The 19,830-nt window shown below is 41.0% G+C and overlaps 2 protein-coding genes across 4 annotated transcripts; one reads left to right on the top strand and one right to left on the bottom strand.

Annotated features, from left to right (window-relative positions):
* Positions 1 to 891: 891 nt before the first annotated feature.
* LEPROTL1 (leptin receptor overlapping transcript like 1) lies at positions 892 to 4,546 on the bottom strand. Its single transcript, XM_003205596.4, has 4 exons — positions 4,438 to 4,546; positions 4,181 to 4,256; positions 3,018 to 3,204; positions 892 to 1,966 (listed from the first exon to the last, which is right to left on the bottom strand). The coding sequence occupies exons 1-4, from the start codon at positions 4,451 to 4,453 to the stop codon at positions 1,850 to 1,852; spliced, it is 396 nt and encodes a 131-aa protein (XP_003205644.1). The 5' UTR covers positions 4,454 to 4,546; the 3' UTR covers positions 892 to 1,849.
* Positions 4,547 to 4,589: 43 nt separating this feature from the next.
* On the top strand, positions 4,590 to 19,350 carry SARAF (store-operated calcium entry associated regulatory factor). 3 transcript variants are annotated; one of them, XM_010709684.4, is made up of 6 exons: positions 4,590 to 4,747; positions 5,047 to 5,219; positions 6,658 to 7,054; positions 8,928 to 9,033; positions 11,191 to 11,303; positions 18,749 to 19,350. In XM_010709684.4, exons 1-6 carry the CDS (start codon positions 4,666 to 4,668, stop codon positions 18,907 to 18,909), a joined length of 1,032 nt encoding a protein of 343 aa, XP_010707986.1. In that variant the 5' UTR covers positions 4,590 to 4,665; the 3' UTR covers positions 18,910 to 19,350. The 3 variants fall into 3 exon arrangements, with proteins under 3 accessions (XP_010707986.1, XP_010707985.1, XP_010707987.1); XM_010709683.4 differs by having other exon boundaries at positions 8,925 to 9,033; XM_010709685.4 differs by lacking the exon at positions 18,749 to 19,350 and adding an exon at positions 11,765 to 12,941 and having other exon boundaries at positions 8,925 to 9,033.
* Positions 19,351 to 19,830: the final 480 nt, after the last annotated feature.

Here is a 19,830-nt window from a genome sequence, read left to right as displayed (position 1 = left end):
TGTGCCAATCTGAAGTGTTTCTCCTTTGGAAGGGCGAAGACTGCCAACTTAGCCACTAATTTGGAACATCCTTTTGAGGAATCTATTGCTTGGGGGTCAGAGATGTGGAACTGTCATCAAAAAAGGTCAGGAAATGAATGATTTTACAGCCCTTCATCATCTTTGGATGTTACCATCACAGCCAGTTTGGTGAAGCACTTAGTCATGGCTGAAATATTTCCTGCTGCTGACTGGCTTCTGCACTTGACACCTATTTATTCCTGTACTGGTATGGATAAAATTGAGCACAGGATGACATTAACAAAGTAGCAGTGCTGCCCCTACTTGCTGGTAAATTTTCACAGTCCTATCAAATAAGTTGCCAGGGTTACTATTTGTATTCAGATACTCAGGCTTTGTATTTTATTTACATCTGTGTACAAACATTACAGCTAAGGCCTGCTATCCTGTGCCTTTTCATTCTGTTCCACTGTTATGTAACATCTAAGCAATCAGCAGCTTTTATGCACAGTAAATTTCTTAGAACTTTAAAATATAGTTTAGCAGTAGGTTTGGTCAAGTTTATCAGTGTTTGTGGTACAACTGAACTTGGTTAACTAGCACTCATTCACTACCTCAAGATGAAATGTCTAATGGCAAACTTCTTTAATGAAAAAATCCAGACAGTTGAGAGGTATGCTAAAGATGTCTTAAGTACTTGAAGATACATGTGTAATCTTACAGAATGCAAGTCTACAATTACAGACATAACATTAAATCTTATTAACTCAAAGCGCATAAGAACTTATGAACAGTCAGTAAAGTCAGTTCAGCCAGTGACTTCCAAAAGTCATGCATCGACTGCTTTGTGTGAAGGAAAAAAAGTGTGTGGGGGGGGGGGAAGGAAAAAGATTCTTTAAACAAGTTTAACATAAAGTTTAATTTACATTTGAAAAGTTGTATTCCATTCACGGTATGTATAAAATAAATTAAAAAGAGGAAGGAGAAAAGTTTTGTATATGCTTCAAATGAACATGTAGCAGTAGTTCCATAAATGAACATTTTACCCTCTTCATGGTAAAGAGTTGACATAAAAGCTCAAAACAATACAACAATTATAAATAGAATTCAAAAGATATTTGTTTTAAAAAATGGAATTTATATATCATTTTTCCCCTCCCCCTACAACGCAATTTGGTTTTGCATGTCATAATATTACCACATTTACAGAGTACTTGAATGTCACATCCACACAAAAATCGATAATGAAGCAGGTAAAGTGCTAGCGGTGCTTAAATTGAAGACTTCTCCCAAATAACTCCACCTGCTTCTCAGCCTTTTCCTTAAATGAAGGCTATCAACATTCATCACCCAGTTTGAGGTACGGGCAGAAGAAAAAGTCTGTAACTGGTACACACCCACCCTTGCCTCTTCTTAAATTATAACAAGCTGTGTATCTGTAACTGATAGTGGTGGTGTACAATTGCTTTCCTTAGTTCAGTTTGTATGTAATTTAATCACCACATTAGAAGAAATGAAGCACTGTATTAATGCTAAAATAAAACAACCTTAAAACATTCTTGTTTCAGCATTAAAGCTTCACATAAACACTGAACAGAACAAGAATGACAAACTAAGAGACCACCTAAAACATACTAAAGGTAAAAATGAAATCAGCTATCTCTTTACTTGATAAAAACTTAGAAACCCATCAGCAAAACGGTAGTACACTCAGAACAAACAAGGTGAAAAAGGAGTGTCTAGAATACTGGAGAGGCTTGCTACACTACTTCTCTTTATTGCCCATTCTCTCATTTGTATGGATGGCCACTGAATGACAAGATGTCTGTGATAGTTCTCTATCTTCCTTTCACCACTGCTGCCAGCTGAAGTCATCGTTGCTGCCAAAGACCAAGAAAAATCCTAGAATCGTAGCGAAGATGACTGTATTCCCCGTAAGAACAAGTGCACATGCGCCCCAGTAAATCTGTGAACAAGTGGAATTTAGTTAGATATACCTGAACAAAACACTGACAAGACAAAATGTAACATTTTCATGTCACGTTATAGACAAAAATTCAGCAACAGATCCACGATGAAAGGCAGTGGTACCTTATTATGCCAAGAAGGCTAGATTTGGCTTACCTTAAAGGGTTTGACCAAATCATAGTCAAGCAGCACTACACTTTCTTCTAGCCTCATTCAAAGTGCCGGCTAGCAGGCAAGGACATTTTGTTTTACGTCCAGAAACAGTAATGTGAGGCTAGGCGACAGCATGAAGTTATTGCAGAGCCCAGCTATACTTGCTAGCCACAGGAGTTTGGTGTTTTTTTTTTTTTTGGTTGGGTTTTTGGTTTGTTTTTAAAGGCAGCCAAGGATGGAGGCCTGTAAAATATCAGCAGATGTACAAGTAACAATAACAAAAAACAGAGATGAATGTTTTCCAAGGACAGTAGCCAAAGGGTGTGAGGCATTCAAACTGACTGGCCGGGCTGTTCTTGACTGAGACGTACATTCCATAGTTTTTGATTTAGTATTCTCTAAAATTCAAGTCAAGGTCATCTTTTAAAGGATGTTAGTGGAACATCATGCACTGGGAAAGACGTAATCACAAATCAGAAGATTAAAAAAAAAAAGATCACATGTTCTTCAAAGTGATTGCTAAAATGCACTGTTATACTCAGTCTTCTTTAACGCAACTGTTCTACAAATCGCCTTCAGGGTATTCTGTGAACTTCTGCATTTGGCTACTGGCCTACTAAGTTTTCATACTCATTTTTTTCTGCATTGCACATCGGATGTTTGACTTTATTCCACAACCACATAAAGCAATTGGCAACTATGTCTTTTTTGCCATACTTTTATTTCTAAGTTGCTTTTTTTCTTTTCCTGAAGGAACTCCTGTTTCCACCACAGGCATCTTAAGTACATATTTAAAGAAGTTGCACAGTGCATGAAAGTTCTACCTTCAGTTAATTGAAAAAAAAAAAAAAAGGTTTCTAGCAAAGAATATTTTCAGAAATTGAAACACTACTAACCAGTTCTGCTCTGGCAAACACTATAGGCAGTCCAAATGCCGAGACAACAATGCCTGTTGTAAGAAATACAGCCAGCTCCTTGCAGGCGTTACTTGTAGCATCTGTGTCATCTACTAATCTTCTTGCTATGCAGTATGGGATAGGAGAAAGGATGTAAAAGAACAGAACAAACAGTGGCCAGTATTGGCTGAAAAAGAAAGAAGGAAAGTTGATGTTAACTTCACTTACTTTCTGCTCTTCCCAAAAATCAATGTGAGGTATTTTCCCCATCCAGTTCCCACATTTGGGAAAGATGGGCTCAAGCCCAGGCAAAGCAATCCCTTCAATCTGGAATAAAATTACATTAATCCAACATGCCATGCTCCAGCTGACCTCAACTGCAGCAACAGAGACTTCATTCAGAGAATGTTCACGAAGCAAGGTTTCACTAAGCAAGCCTAAATCTAACGTTACCTCACATGATGATCTTAAGAGCTAAGTTTAACCTGTCAGCTTTACTTCTGAACTGCAGAGAGACCTTTGCAAAGTCTACATCTTATTTTTTACATGTAAACTCTGAGTACACGCATGGGATCAGAGTATTGTTTTCTGCCAATACTCAGAAGCCATAGAGCTCCAAACCATTAGATATGTATTTTTTTGCTTCATCTTTTCAACCAACATCATATCTTTTATTGCCCACAGCTCACCTGGCAGGCCAATGCAGCTATGTATGGTTTGAGTGAATCATGTTATTTGAAGTATGACAGTGTAATAACCTCATTGCTAAGAGTTTGTGCCACCAGCCCAGATTTTATAATAGAAGAGAGCTGACATAGGAAAGCTAATCACGTACATGGAAAACGTAAATGACAACTAGCAAATTTGATATTTATCTCATATTGAATAAGTCAATAAGGAAGATTTTAAGTTGCAAAGAGTCAAAACCATTGAGCTGACTTTCCATGCTCTTCGTCTATTGCTTCCTGCCTCTAGGAAGCAGAGATAGGAATCAATAGGACAAGCAGACAGACAGCAGCTGCAGCTGTGTGAGATGCTGCTTTATCCAGCGTAGAAACAAGCCTCTCACACACGCAAGATGAATCACTCATTAATTATGAGCCAAACCACTCTGCAACCCGACGTGTCAAAGAACACGAAGCTACAAAAAGCAGACACGTTACTTGTACTGAGGAAGGGCGCAGCCCAGCATCAGGAACATCAGTCCCACCGCTCCCCCGAAGGACAGGCTGATTAGAGCTGCGGAAAGACAAACGCAGAACAGGTAAGCACTGCGATCAGCTGCAGCCTGAAAACAACCGGAGAGAAGCCCCAGAGACGAGCTGGCCCTGCCGCTTTAGCCGCCAGCACCGCGCACGGGCCGGATCTCACCCTGCCGCCCCAGACGCCTGGGGGCTACAGCCGCTCCCACCCCACACACCTTTGATGCCGGCCATTGCGCTGCGCGTCCCGCTGCCGGGAAACGGAACTCCGTCACCAGCCCCACCCCCGGAAGAGGAGGGCGGCACGCAAGTCACTTCCGCTGTCTTCCCCTTCTCATGGGTTGTGCTCCGCCCCACGTTCCCGCCCCTTCCGGCGCGGCCGACCAATGAACAGCGCCCTGCACCGGGAAGAGCTTTGAGTCGTATCGGGGTGCCTTAGAGCTGTCATGGCGGCCTACGGGGCAGTTGCTGTGTTTTTTCTGCTCCTTTGCGCTGCTGCCAGTACCGCGTGGGGCTGGGACCAACAAGGTGAGAGCTGTGGGACCCGGAGTGTGCCTGGGGGCCTTCTGGTGGAAGGAGCTGTGGGCTTGCGGCCGCCTCTTTCCACTATGCTATCGCTGTAACAACGGGGCGAGGCTCCGAGGCGTGGAGGCTGTGGGAAGGCCTCTCGTTGAGGGGCCCTTCGGTCAGGTCGGCTGCTAACTCGACCGTGGCATCGGGTGGGACAGAACGCGTTGGGGAGCGTTGAGAGCTCCGTGCGATTTCCCTCTGCCTCCGAGGGTAGGATGGTGGGATATGGTCGTACTGATCTCTGCTGCCTATTGCAGGGGTTCTGCTGCGGGACGTGCAAGTGCTCACTCTGCACCGGGGCCGCTACACCACGGCCCGGCGAACGGCTGCGGTCCCTCAGCTTCAGTGCACTGGAGGCAGCGCTGGGTGCTCTGATATCCCTGAGGTCGTTCAGTGCTACAATAAAGGCTGGGATGGCTACGACGTGCAGGTAACAGTGGTTAAAGTCAGTTAAACTGATATGGCACCCTCCTCATACAGGACTAGTAACTTGTGGAAGAGAAAGAGAAAGCAACCGGCCAAAGTGTTGCTTTTGTTTCTACTAGAGAACAGCTAAAGGTTACCTAGATACTGAAAACATTATTTGTATGTGTGTGTATGTCTATATATATTTATGTATATGTAAATATGTTTTTTTTTTTTTTAATGGATTATCCGTGAAGGTTTTAATGTAAAAACACTACCAGCCAAACCTTCATTGGTGTTAGTTGAAATGTTGCTTGAATATATACAACCAAACTTAGGCAAATCCTTGTGAATGCCCTTGCTTCAGTACTGACCAATGCATTCACAATTTCTAGAAAATGCAGGATTACAGGTATTGAATTATGTCACTTCTGCCCTTTTAAAAAAAATGCTGAAACTTTTACGACTTCCAAGTTAATTAGATTTCAGGATGATGAGGCATTGCAACGGTTCGCCTATAGATATGATGGATGCTCCATCCCTGGAGACATTCAAATTCATCTTGGATGAGGCTCTGAGCAACCTGATGTAGGTGTCTGTGTTCCTTGCGGGAGAGTTGGACCAGATGACCTTTAAGAGTCCCTTCCAACTCAAATGATTCTGTGGCTTGCTCTTGTGTGTTAACAGTTTACTCTGGTATTTCAATAAAGAGCTATTGTATTCAATGCTACCTACCCTTCTGCCATTAGACTGACCAGGAATCAAAGCTGAAGTTTATTGTTGTAATTGATATAGTATCGTAAAAGTACAGCCCAGTTGGAATTTGCAGTGGGTACTGCTATACTGAATTGTTAATTTGGAAGCTGCATTTTTCAAAGTGTATATTTGTTACAGATACTGCTCATACCAAAGTTCAGATGACTCAAGGAAATCTGAAATTGAGAAATTCATGTATATTCATCTGGAAAATCACAATCTATTGCTAAGTGTCACCTTTGAATCCTTAGTTATGTCTAACATGATTTATTTTTATATTGGTCTGAACATAAATATAATCACATGCACTGGTTTTCAGGCTTCCAAGGTCTATTTTTGTAGCTGTCATCAAGTCTACATGGGTGAGACATTTCTTAAGTAACTGTCATAGACTGCATGGATTATTTTCAGAAGTGCTGCTGTACCTAAAGAAGGGATATTTGAAAAACTTATCCGGTGAAGAAATTGTAACTCTTGTGTTCTAAACAATTAGATCATTTTAACTTCTAGAAATTTTAAAAACATTCCTAGCTATTCTCAGATTCCAAGCCCTTTTCAGAATAGGAGAGCTCAGAAGTTCTTTATTCTATTGCTTTTTATATGATTTCTTGTAGATTACAGCTTTGTCTGCATACATTTGGGAATGCAGGCAGATATTTTCATCCCTGGAGAAATAGCTGCTACTTGATTTTGTGTTTACTTTTTAGTGGCAGTGCAAAGCGGACTTGGAAAACACTCTTCGTTTTGGACAAATTGAAGTGAGCTGCGAAGGCTATAATTATCCAGATGATCCTTACATCTTAAGAGGGTCCTGCAGTTTGCTGTTCAGGTTAGAGCTGACGAAGGAAGGTGAACGGAAAGCAAAGAACTTTGGAGGCTTTGGTTCTGGCTATTATACATCATCAAAGGATTCTTCTCATTCTGGTACTGGAGCAATTTTTGTAATTGTTCTGCTGATTCTTGCCTTTGGCGTATACAAGTTTTTCCTTAGTAACCAACAGCCCCAGCAGAGTTTTGGTGATGGTGGTGGTGATGGATTCACTCGTCCTTTCTGGCAGAGTCATCAGGCGCCTCCTCCTCCTGGTTTTAAGTTCAGCTCCACAGGTAGGACTATAAGCCATTATTTAGTGCTCTGAAACAAATATTATCTTAACACAACAGCTGAAAGAACATCCTGAAGTTATCTCACCTGACTGTTGGTTTCTTCATAAATAATTTGCTGGAAATGAATATCATGTAGCAATCCTCGGTTTAACACGTGGTTTGCTACAGTCTCAGAGGTCAAAAGATTTAGTTCCCAGAGCAGGAAACAGTCTATGCTGGACTTGCATCTTGTGTGGTGTCTTTCACCTGGAATTGGAAATTGTAGAAGTAGTGGCAAGACTGCTAGGAAAACATGAACCTTTTTTCTTTTCCCAGAAAACTGGTCACTGTGATCGGTAGTTAGAGTGCCAGAAGTAAGTAAAACTTAGTCATCTGGTGCCTGACCATTTAACCTTGCAAATGTGTAATCCTCATAACACTGGAACTCAAATTACCTTGTAACAAGATGTGTGATCCCAATTTTTTTCCACTTTTATTGTGAACTAGAGGAGCAATCCTACCAAGCAGTAGATAGAATTAAGTTTACTTAGTCAAAAGCTTATGTTTGAATAATGTTAACAAACGTTAAGCTTTTGTGCAGGCTAGCTCATGCCACTTCCCAACAGGGGGTGCCAGTATAGCTCTTCTTGATAAACTTATGTGGTACATTTGCAGCACTCTTACATCCCTGTAGCAGAAAACTGGGGTTGGGTTAGGATTCTGTATTAACTAGAGAGTTTGCAATTTGATTTCAAAATAGTTATTTCAGACTGCCCTTTCTATTCTGTGTGTGTACCAGTGAGTAAACTTGTGTATGCATGCCACTTGCCTCTGGTGGTATTGCGGTGAAGGATTGCTTTCTTTTTTTCTTGTTCCTTGTGAATTAATTCAACAAATGTGCTTCAGGTGGACAGGAGTCTGAAATCTAGCAAGAATAGAGCCTTGAAAATACCTTTTCTTGATTGATTTTGAAAATTGAGAAACTTGATTGGGAGCCATGTGAGGATAAATTATCTGCCTTTAGTTTTAACTGTGGAGCAAAAGCATGCCTTAGAGTATATAGGACTGTATCAGGCACACATCTGTTTTTGAAAATTGGGATGATAATGAAAAGCAAAGTAGTTTGCTTATTGATCTGAATATTTAATTTGCTTCATTTCAAATTCCCTTGGCATACAGAATATTTCCTGTGAAACTCACTTAACTAGACTGTATTAATTACTTTCTTGTATTAGTGGTTTGACATGGTCCTGAATGTTTACTCTAAGTTTTTTCAACAAAAAAGATTGACTTCTGAATCAGTATTCAGCCATGCTGCTTTTGAGTAAATTAGTTGGTTTATCTCCCTGATTAACATAGCATAGTTTAATGGGTGTATTATCCAAGGTGAGCTTATATTTGTCTCAGTGCATTCAAAATGAAATCCAATGTCAAGTCACATTTTGAAGTCTGATTTCAACTGATAATGTAAGTCAGAATTATTCTTCTGTGATGCTTTATGATACTTGATTTCTGTTCCCCTGTCTGCTTGCTTGAGCAAATCAGTCTTCATTTTCTTTCCAATTTTAATCTAACTCGTCTGTTTATAAAATCTGCACGCTCCGACTTCACTGTGTTGTGTAAACATGGAGACTGATACAGTGAAAGCTAATTTCTGATGTAAAAATCTTTACCTTTGTTAGCTTGCTTCTGTTTGTTGTTTTTTTCCCCCTGCTTTCCAAACTTTGAGGGCACCTTTCAAGACGAGCTTAATCAAGAATCACTTGAAATCAAGAAGAACTTAGCGTCTAATTTGCTATTATGTTTAAGAGGTGGGAGTCTTATTGCAACAGACAGCCTGAGGAGTAAGTTCTATTAACTGATACTTTTTCTTTTTTCCATTTGGCTTAAGAAGACAATGGCTTTGGGACTCGTTCCAGTCATGAAACCAATACAGGACCAGGATTTTGGACTGGATTAGGAGCAGGAGGCTTGCTAGGCTACTTGGCTGGCAGTCAGAGGTAAAATAGAATGCTGTCAAGTTTTAAATATACCAGATTTCAGCTGGCATATTGTGTACATTTGTTGTTTGTGAGTTTTCAGACGTGTATCATTCAGGCTGTATAATCCTATTGCTAGAACAGCTTTGAGGTACGATCTGTAGCTCTAGCAGCAAAGCCATTCTGAACACCTTTCTTGAGGAGAAAGATTTGAAGTTCTTGAGGTTCTTCATTCTGCTTTAAGTGCATTCTTTGACCTGACTTGCAAATTTAAAATGAACTCTTGAACTATCCGTGTCCAGACTGCTTTAAAATACAGATAAAAATATGAAGCACAAAGCCACCTGTAAGTAGTTCTCTTGTGTCAGTGTCATCTCTCCTGAAGTTAGTATGGCTGACATTTGCTCTTCTGTGATACTCAGTGCAGTCAAACTGAACGGCCTTTACTCTCCAGTCTCCTAATGGCCCATGTATAGAAATCCAAAATGTAGTTTTCCAGAGGACTTGTAAGCCATGTGTAAGTTGCATTTCTGGAAAAACATAACATGGATGACATTCAAAAGCCATTTCAGTGCTGAAGTAAATAGTTACTGGTCATTGCCATATGCTTTGAAGCATTAAACATGCATCACTCTTCAGGAAACAGTTTAAGGGAGGGAATTGAATCACAGAAACACCAAGCTTGGAAAAGACCTACAAGATCATCCAGTCCAACCATCCACCTACCAATAGTTCTCACTAAACCATATCCGTCAACACAAAATCCAAGTGTTCCACCAGGGTCAATGACTCCACCACCTCCCTGGGCAGCCCATTCCAGTGCCTGACCACTCTTTCAGAAAAGTAGTATTTCCTAATGTCCAGCCTAAATCTCCCCTGGTGCAGCTTGAAGCCATTCCCTGTAGTTCTATCACTAGTTACACAAGAGAAGAGGCTGACCCTGCTGCTGTTTTAGCCTCCACTAGAGAAAATACATGGCTTCTGCAGCAACTTTGCAGAACTCAAGCATTTTCCTGTAATTGCCAAAGAACGGCATGTATGTCAAGCCTAATCTTCTAGGAAGCTAATAATACAACAAATTCAATATTATTGCTTTTAGTTCTTACGATTGGGAATAAGGGAAGGTGGGCAGGAGTGGTGAAGCATCTTTCCTTCTCTGTGTGAAGTGTTTTCCTAGTAACAACTATTAACAACAGATAAGGAGACTTATCTGATTGTCCCTTTATTAAGAAGTAAAAGTTTGAGGTATAAAGTGTTTGTTGTGCAGTCTTGGTCCCAAAAGTAAAGCAACGTGCACCTGGACAGTGACTGATCAACAGCAGAAATAGTCTATAATTTCATTTTGAGTAAAATTTTAAAGGGTAATGGATAAAAGGTCAAATCTTGTTCTACTGTGCTAACCTTACTAAGGATTTTTAAGAAGTTAGGATACATTTGAAGGTTTCTTGACTTGATAGTTAAGTACTTTAATATGCGATATTTATATTTAAGCACTGCGTATGTATTTTATACATACAGGTCTCTTGATGTTCACCCCCTAGTTTTAGTGGCCTCTTATTTAAGATTAGTGATCTGAAAACATTTGAGTCCAAACACCTGAACAAGCTTTCTAGCTACGGCTTCTTTTCTTTGAAAACAGTCATTGGTCCACTGCTTTTTGTTTTTTTTCTAACTCTTCTACATGCTCCTCCCCCTCCACCCCGCCCAAGTCTCATGAAATCATTATCTGTAGAAACAAATGAGTGAATTGAAGATCATGATGCATTGGTCTTACTGATCCTATCTTTAGAAGGTAGTTAACAGTGCAGAGCTATGTATTCTTTCCCCTTACATGGGAGGAATATAAGTAATAGCAAATATATTTTAACTTAAAATCTCAAGTAAACTTTCCTGTCTGATAGAAACTGAGGTCAGACTTTCAGAAGGGAGGATTTATTATTCATTTGCAATTGTTCTGGTGTCCTGAAGGATGAAGTTCAACTTCCTTTTGAAATTCTACAGATGTAAACCCTGACAGCAGGGATAAATTCCTTTAAGTAGGGAGGTTTCTATATTTGGAAAAAATGCCTGCTTACAATTCTCCCTCTGATTAAGCTCTCTGATTAAGTTTGGTGTGGTTATACCTTAATTATTCAAAATCACTAATGAATTCTTCTTTCCACCCTGCTTTCTCATCAGAACACAGCCACGCTCCTCGTATTTCGATACATGGGGAGATCCCACAGCTGTACCTCCAGTGTACAGACAGTCCAGCAATTCGACACAAGGCAGCAGTACAAGAACTGCATCTGGTAAGGCACAAGAATTTTGAACCTCGTAAAGCTTGAGAAACTTTGATCTGCCCAAAATGCACAGATGTTAAGTGAGGTTCAGCAAGCATTCCTGGTTTTATCATGGTCAAGACTTGAGTACAGATGGGCACATAACTATTTCATACATCTTTTTATCATAGAAGCAGAGCAGCATGGCGTGGATACCTACAGTGAGCATAGTAACACCTACATTAGGATGGTCTTTATCTGCATTTAATTTAAGACCTTCTCCTTTGGGACATGGGTTAGATGCATGAAACAAAACAACAAAAAGAAGTTTGTCTGCAAATAATATTTTTCTGGCCTGCCAGTCCACAACTAATGCTTCCTTTTGTAATTTTTGCACAAGTTTGACTTATTTAGGAGCTTTACCCTTTAGGGAATTGCAGAGCCAATTGGAATGGCTGTGATGGAGCTGAGACATTTTTTATCCTTTGCAGGATTTGGTGGCACAAAACGGAGATGAAATCCTTGATGTTACTACATCTGAGTGATTGGACTGTACTAACCCCTTTTTAATTAGCAGTAGCAGCTGTGAGAAGAGATATGAAGGACTAGGCAAATAACTGCTCTCTTTCCCATGTGGAAATGTGATCCTCCACTATTGCTTTTCACCACAACAGCTTCTTCTTGAAAAATACAAAATAAACTCATCCTCACTGAGACAGATGATATTACGGTTGCTTATGAGGAATTATGGTAAACAGTTTATTGTTCTGGGCTTAATTTCATTTAATGGGTTTGTTTTTTGTAATCCAGAGTCTGAAAGGCATAATGTCTAATCATGCTAAAACCTGCAGGTTGCTGTTCTTTGAAACTACTTCTGCATGTTTTTTAAAATTTGTAGCCTGAAACAATATGGTTCATGGCCCAGAGGTTTGCTGGATGCCCTGTCCTTGGTGACATTAAAGGCCAGGCTGGATGGGGCTCTGAGCGACCTGATGTAGCTGTAGGTGTCCTGTTCATTGCCCAGGAGTTGGACCAGATAACCATTAAGAATCCCTTTCAACTCAAACGATTCTATGATTCTTTGTCTAATTTGGATTTTTCTTCTGGAAGACTGAGGCAATTTAAATTAAGGTGACTGCAGATGCCTTGCTCTCATTGCCATTTTCTTTTTACTATGGGTATTAGTAGTGCTGTGAAAATGTCTACTGTGAACTGGCTTATATCTCAGCTCCTGTCTTTCTTGCTAGATGGCCTGTCCAATGCATGATAAGCTGAAGATACTCATTGCAAATGTAAAAGGGGCATAATGGGAGGTTTTGCCTTGTGAGATGGAGCATATGATAAATCTTTATAGCCAAGTACAGCAATGTGTTTCATTTGTGGAGTTCTTGCTTATTTGTAATTTGAGCTGAAACTTACTACAGTCAGTACTCTATTCACCAACTAATTACTTATCAATGAAACTGGATTTTTTCCTAATTGGGTAGGTTGAAGTGATCTCAATAATTATATGTTATGAAATCTTTTGGATGTTTTTTCATGTGTATTTATATCCTGTATGATGTCTGTTTTCATGCATAAACCTTATGAGTTGCACTAGTCTGCTGAACTTGTTCTATGATATTTTTTCACTTCTATTTGATAAAGTAATAAAAATAAGAGAATAAAGAGTATTTTTGTATTTAAAGCGGTAGCTTGAAGCCTGCAGGAATGGCACTGCCTTTTTTTCAGAGCTGATCATGTCTCAGCAACTTCTTGATTGGTATAATAACATACTTTACCCTCAGCTGCGGAGCTCGTAAACTGTGCATTTCATCTCAACAAAGCAATACTGCAAGTAGTTATTCTGTTGATTGAGTTTTCAATAACAAAATATTCAACCATATAAAGAAGTTAAGGAGTTCCTGTAAATCAGAATTTCACTTTCAAGTCTGTAGAAAAGCTCTGTCATTTTAATAAGTTCCTAGTTTAACAAGGTCAGGTTGAAGTTACGATTGCTGTTTCTGTTCTCGGTTGTGGATATAGCAAGAATCTAGGCTGGGACAAGAGCTGACAGATCTACTTCTTATATTTCAAATGTGTCAACTCTTTCTAGAATCATGGCCTACTGATCTGGGCTGCATTAGCAATATAAGGTTAAACTGAGGCCTGTGAATTCCAGCTTCAAAGCTTCTGTGATTCAAACGTTCAGGACATTGTTGAGTTTCCTGATTAAGAAGGACTCGTGAAATGCAGCTAAGAGTACATATTCAGATGAGAACTTGGTCATCTTTTCTGAAAGTCTGCCTTCTGCTCCTGGATAGAGTTTGGTAACATTCTTAACTTCATAATAGGAAGGCATGTGTGGATCTTTAAAGTGTTAAACCATTTTGTATAATAATTGCAATTCTACTTTGCACTTGGAAATAGTTCTGCTAATACTCTTATACCCTCACACAAAACCAAAGCTTATTATAGGAATGAAGCTCCTGGTTTTACAGCCCACTTCCTCTAAAGCATGTGATGAAAGAAAATAGGCACACAGAGATAAGTATTCTCTATCACTGTCTTGTGACTCAACTCCCAGGTCACATCTGGCTAGTTCAGCAGGCTCCTGCTATGCAGCTTGCTCTTTCCTTTGAGTGTAAGGTATGTGTTAGACGTCTCAACAAAGTGAGATGGTGTATTTTGTGCTTTTTTTTTTTTTTTTATAATGTTCTGTGCTCATAACTTCATATCACTATGTTTCAGAAGAGAAGTAAAGCTGTGTGGCAGAATCTCAGCAGTAGATGCTGTTTCACTGATGGTTGCTAGAATAAAGTAGCAAGCAATGCCTGCCTGCACAGGCACATAAAAATTGACAATGCAACCTTTTTGCATCCTGCACTTAGGACCAATTGCAAGTGCTGTATTTCTCCCACCTCACTGTATTTCTCCCAACTCAAAGCAAGTTGACCACAGTTGTCAGTGTCTTCAGAGTACTTATCAACCAGTGATTCTGTCACAGAAGTAGTCTAGCTGTCTGCAGACGGCAAAACCACACACACACACCCCCAGTAGAGATGAAGTCTGTACCAACAGATAATGTTGTTGTTTCATGTTACATGTAATGAAACATTCAGGCATTTGTTCTCCTTCCTCACATAGGAGGGCAGTTTGGGGTAAAGTGCTGCTTGGGAGAGGCTAAATGTCTTGTCATGTCTATCGGAAACCTTTTTCTGCAGCTGATACTCTCGTTTTTCCAATATTCTTTCTGGCTACAGTAGTAGCCAGTAACTTTCTGTTAGCTACTTTTGTATTGCAGCTGTGTTCTGGCAATGCTAGTGAAAATGATCAACAGCCTGTATTTCTTATCTCCCACTGTCTTCTGTCTCAATAGTTTCCTCTTTTCCTGCTGAGTGTTAATGTTTCTTCAGTAATTAAGTGACAAATACTTGCAAAAAGTACATTGAAATGTGAATGGCTGCAGGAGGTTGAGAGAAAAATCAATAGAGCAAACAAATTTATAGGCAGTGAATTGGACTTCGTGGAGATTATAGCTGTAAGAAGAACTTGTTTCAGTCTTCAGGCAGATGAGTGCTTTTTTGTCGAGGATACTGTATTGGCAGCTAGTTACTGGAGCGGATTAAGGGCTGATGAACTATCATCTAGTAGACCTGAAAATAGCCTACCTTAGGAATGACTAAGAATTCTATGACCAGGCAGCTGGTCTAGGGTGTGCTAGCTCAGCCACTTCATAGGCACGCTGTTTAAAACAAAAACAACAACAAAACAACAAACAAACCTGCAGGTAGGTGTGTGTTTAGAGAGTCCATATGCTTCTATAAATGCTGTAATTAGTGTAGCTGAAATACATTGAAGTAGAATGGCTCTGCAAAGCTGATCTTCACAATCAGAACACTTTATCAGCATTTTATTTTGTACCTGAAGAGGAGTAATACTTTATTTCTGTGGGTTTACGTAATACTAACAGTGCTTTCTGCACTACTTCATTGAGAACAAGATACTTAGAACTGCAACAGGTTTTCTGTTTGATAAGGTTGGATCTGGTTAGAGCTCCTTGTAATTTGATAAACAACTTGCAAAGAACTTGTATCAATAACAGGTGAAGTTAGATCACTAGGAAATTCATGTGGTTGGAAACATAGACTGACAAGCTGATTTATTTTGGAAATTGAGGTCAGAATCTGCTCAAAGAAAGCTGAAGCAGCTCAGAAAGCTGTTTTTGCCTTTGCTTTCAGAGCAAAGACATCTGTTCAACACCAGTGGAAAGGCACCTGCTGCTGACACCTACTGTCAGCAGTGAAATGCTACTTTTCTTATGGAGACAAATTTCATGTTCTCCTAATGATCTTACAGAGCCAGCCAAGCTGTGTGGGTTTGATACTCTCTGGGCGCACTTATTTGGTTAAATCTACATGCTGTCCTTCTTAATAGGTGGAGTGTTTCTTTGTGTTTTTATTTATTTATTTATTTATTTTAAACAAGGAGCTGTGGATTAGGCTGTAACTGAGTGAGCAGAGGTGAAAGAGTGCAAAGAAATTGGGAGAGGAAGGCTGTGTTTGAATTTTGAAAGCAATTATGCCCAAGATAGTAACACATGCCCTTTAGTTAAGCTGTTGCAGCTGCTAAAGAGAAATTAGGATTGGACAGATGCTGACTCTTATATTGCAAGGAACAGACAGCATTCTTTGGAAAGCAGCCAGAGATCTTTAGAAAATGATGTTGGGTGCACTGGTAAGGCCAATCAATTCAGCGAAGAGTGTTCTTGTGCTCTGTATCCGCAGCATGCTCCAAATCTGTACGTGACTTAAACGAGCAGCATATAAATTCAGCTGCTGGGTCAGGCTGTCACTGACACTTTCTTTCTATCCTTGCCATGAAACGTGGCTGTAGGCATAACCATGCATTTTCACAGTCTCGCTGGCTCAGTGATGGGTGCACCTCAGAATCCAGATCCTGTTTGGTTTCTGAAACTGCTTACTATAGCACCCTGTAAAGGTCACAAGCAAAGATGAGAATGAAGGTAAGTACATCAGGGAGGGAGGCATTCTGTGACTGGCTCAGAAATCCCCAAATAACTTGATCTCGTTAATTGGTCTCATTTCCCACTAATAGGCTTTCTCCCTCCTACCCAAGCTTACTTTCCATAACAACTTACCTTGCTGCTTGAGTCCACTGGGACCAAATGGCTGCTGCCTGATGGGCACTGGGATGAAAACGTGGGGGTGGGGATGCGATGTGGTTTTTCCTGTTTCTTTTCTTACCTCGTGGGCAGAGCTTTGTTAGGCTGACATCAGCTGGACAGGTATTCAAGAGTAAAGAATGAAAAGGAACGCATTCATAACTGGGTTTTGAAACTTAACTGCCCATCTAGGTCAGTCGTCACGTTTAGCTGATATTGTACTGATGCAGACTGTGACTTGAAACTGCTGCAGCCCCACCGCTCATCCTGGATGCAGAAATGCAAAAAACCTAAGCAGGGGCTTTTCCAGATGGTAAATGAGTACTCTGTCCTGTGGAGCCTTACTGGTGCTGGGAGCCACAGTCTCACAAAGAGTTCATCTTTCAGACAAGCCTGTGTAACTCCTCGGCAGTGCACAAGAGAGGGTCATTGGTTAATTCTTAATAATTGTTAAGATGTGGTTTCTGTCGATGAAACAATTTGCTGGAGGTGAAGTGGAAAGTCCACACCGTTTTTATGTTTACCTAGACTACATTTTCCTTTCCACCCGTATTGTCACACCAGTGCAAACAGCAAAGGGTGGGAAGCTGGCCTGGAGTAAACAGTTACCTGAACTGATTAAGTGATACTGCATTCTCATCGAAATACTGGTGTTTTTTTTCCCAGTTCTGCCACATAATTCAGAGTAGCCTTCCCTTCTGTCCCTTCTGTGACTCCTTTTGTCCCTGGTATCAGATAGGGATCAATATCAGGGTTCAATATTTTCTGGAACTTGCGCTGCAGCAGGTGCAGGGGATGGGCCTGTGCTGGGGAAGGAATGACTTAGGGAAGGAGATGGAGAAAGAGAGCGCGTAATGAAGGATGAGGTGAACATGCCAAATGTGAATGTTCCAAGCCAGCAGGCATAGGAAGCCCTATGAGAAGTGGATGGTGGCTTAAAAACAGATGTGGTTTGGAAAATTAGGTGGAACTGCTGAACCTGACGTGAATAAGCCAGATTCTTCTCAGCAGGAGTTATTAAGAACAGACATGCAGCATGAGCTGAGAATGAAGGGAAAAAAAAAACCGGCACAGGATCGCGGTGAGAATGGCTGAGCCTCGCTACATAAACATGTATTCTTTCTGAATAGAGCCTTCCTCCGTTATTGTTCCTCTCACCCCATAATTGGCTTTGATGTCCCCATTACATGCTCTCTCCTCCCTACATAATCCCTGTCGCTGTCAATTAGCCAGTGGCAAGGCAAACAACAAAGAGGGCTATTGCTTAAGAAGCAACTGCTCATCCAGGGAACTGTTGTCAAATACTAGAAGCACTGCTCTTTACTCTGCGATCCCCTGAGACAAAAGATGCCCTGCTTCAAATACAGCTGCTGTAGAGAGGCTCCAGTTACACCAGCGCAAGTTCTGCTTCCATAACAGAAAGGCGATTAAAACTGGGTTTACGCGTGGCAGCTGCTCCTCTGCTCAGGTTGTGGCACTTACTTCAAGTACGAAATTAATCTACCCTTGACATAGTGCCTGGCAACTTTATTTCCCCACATTAGGAGGCAAGAATGGCTGTGCAGGACTAGATGCTAGGATTCCTGGTTGTGATGCCCCCCTCTGATAGTTTTCAGCTGCGAACTCAAGTGTAGATGCTCTACAGCACTCATCACATTGAGGCCCTCCCTGCTGTGGCCTGAAGTCTTTTGGAAGCTGTCACATAAATGGGAATTGCTGGAAACACGGATTCTATTGAAAGCATTTTATTCCAGCTTCTGCTTGAGCTTCTACATCCCTCAAGCTTCTGCTCTTCTGTTTGAGAGCTTCACCCAAAGCCCCCATAAATATGAAAAAGCAAAACAAATCCCTACACTCTGCCAAAGTTCACAGAGTCTGAATTAGCTCTGTACTGTTTACTCAGGCAGGTGACTGCCCAATTCAGAATCACAGACGCTGGTCAGCCAGTTGTTCACCAGTTCCCATGCTATCTGTGCCGTGTCCAGGCTGCGTCCTGCAATTGCTCACACTTGGCTGCATACTGCAGGCAATACATGCTTTATCTGGATCAGATGTCACTGCTGCACAATCACGTTTCTACCGTGTTAGCCAGATCGTATGTTTTTGGGGTTTGTGCTGGTTTGATGTGGCTTGGTGCAGCCTACAGAAAGACGCAGCCTGATCCAGTGCAAAGGAACAGGGACGTGGACAGGAGATGCCACCTCTAGCATGAGGTGTGAAGGCGTGAAATTAACCCTTCATAACACCTCAAAACAGACAGGACTTGACAGAACGTATCTGTGCTTTGAGTCAAGTGGCTGTGGTTTTTTAGGTCTGGCAGAGGCACCCAAACACTGGGTATACTGCTTAGAATCATGGAATCACAGAATATTCATCTCAAGTTGGAAGGAATCCACAGGAATCATCGAGTCCAACTCCTGGCTGCACACTGGACCACCCAAAAATCAGACTCTATGCCTGCAGTCCAAATGATCCCTGAACTCCAGCACTTGGGGCCTGCCTGGGCAGCCTGTTCGATGCCCACTGCCCTCTGGTGAAGAACTTTTTCCTGAAACCCAACATTGCTTGACCAAATCATGGCCACAGCAACTTGCAACAGGCTTACCATAGGACTCAAAATTGTTTTAAAAATGCTCTGTAAAACATAGTAATACTTTAATCTTCTGCTTGTATAGAAATGGGTTGCCCTGCAAGTGGGAAGGGAAGTTTCAGTAAAAGCTCACCAGAAGGTTTTGCCTTATCTCAGTGTGATATTTCACATTCCATGAAATTATGTCTTCGCTGAAGCAAACAGAAATTTGCCTCTTTCACAATATCTACTGCCATCCAAGAAGACAGCAGAACTACAGCAAATGCAATCTGTTTTGTGTGCATTTCTGAAAGAGCTAATAAATATCGGCTAAGTCTGGCTAACTATCTGTGTGCTGCTTCTCACACAAACTCCCTAAATTACGCCCTCTTTTAGCCAGGAAGGGCAGGTCATAAGAGTGGCATTTCCACCAGCACTTTGAGTTGAGATAAACTGAATCTGCTGACAAAAGAGGAGATTTTGGGGAGGGTATTTTTGATGGGTTCTTTTCTTTATCCCATTTGCTGCATAGATGCTGAAACTTTCCTGTTGGAACAAGATTCTGCAAATGGTGGCCATGAGTCAGATGGCATGGCTTTGCTGCTGGCTGCGTGGCTGATTCAGGCCAGTTTAGAAAATGACCAGGACTACCATGTAACTACCTCTCTTGACTTATTGTTTTAACAGGCATTTTATTTTGGACATCTGAAAGTCAAAGGATATTTTGCAATGGACAGTCTCCGAATTTTGTTCCACTACTCGAAAGCAATGATTTCTTCCATAAGCGACATAGTGACAAAGCACAAAGCAGGTGGTGCTGCACA

This window comes from Meleagris gallopavo, chromosome 4, assembly GCF_905368555.1.
Source record: "Meleagris gallopavo chromosome 4, MGAL_WU_HG_1.1, whole genome shotgun sequence".
Taxonomy (NCBI): domain Eukaryota; kingdom Metazoa; phylum Chordata; class Aves; order Galliformes; family Phasianidae; genus Meleagris; species Meleagris gallopavo.
This window is presented reverse-complemented; position numbering and strand designations above follow the sequence as displayed.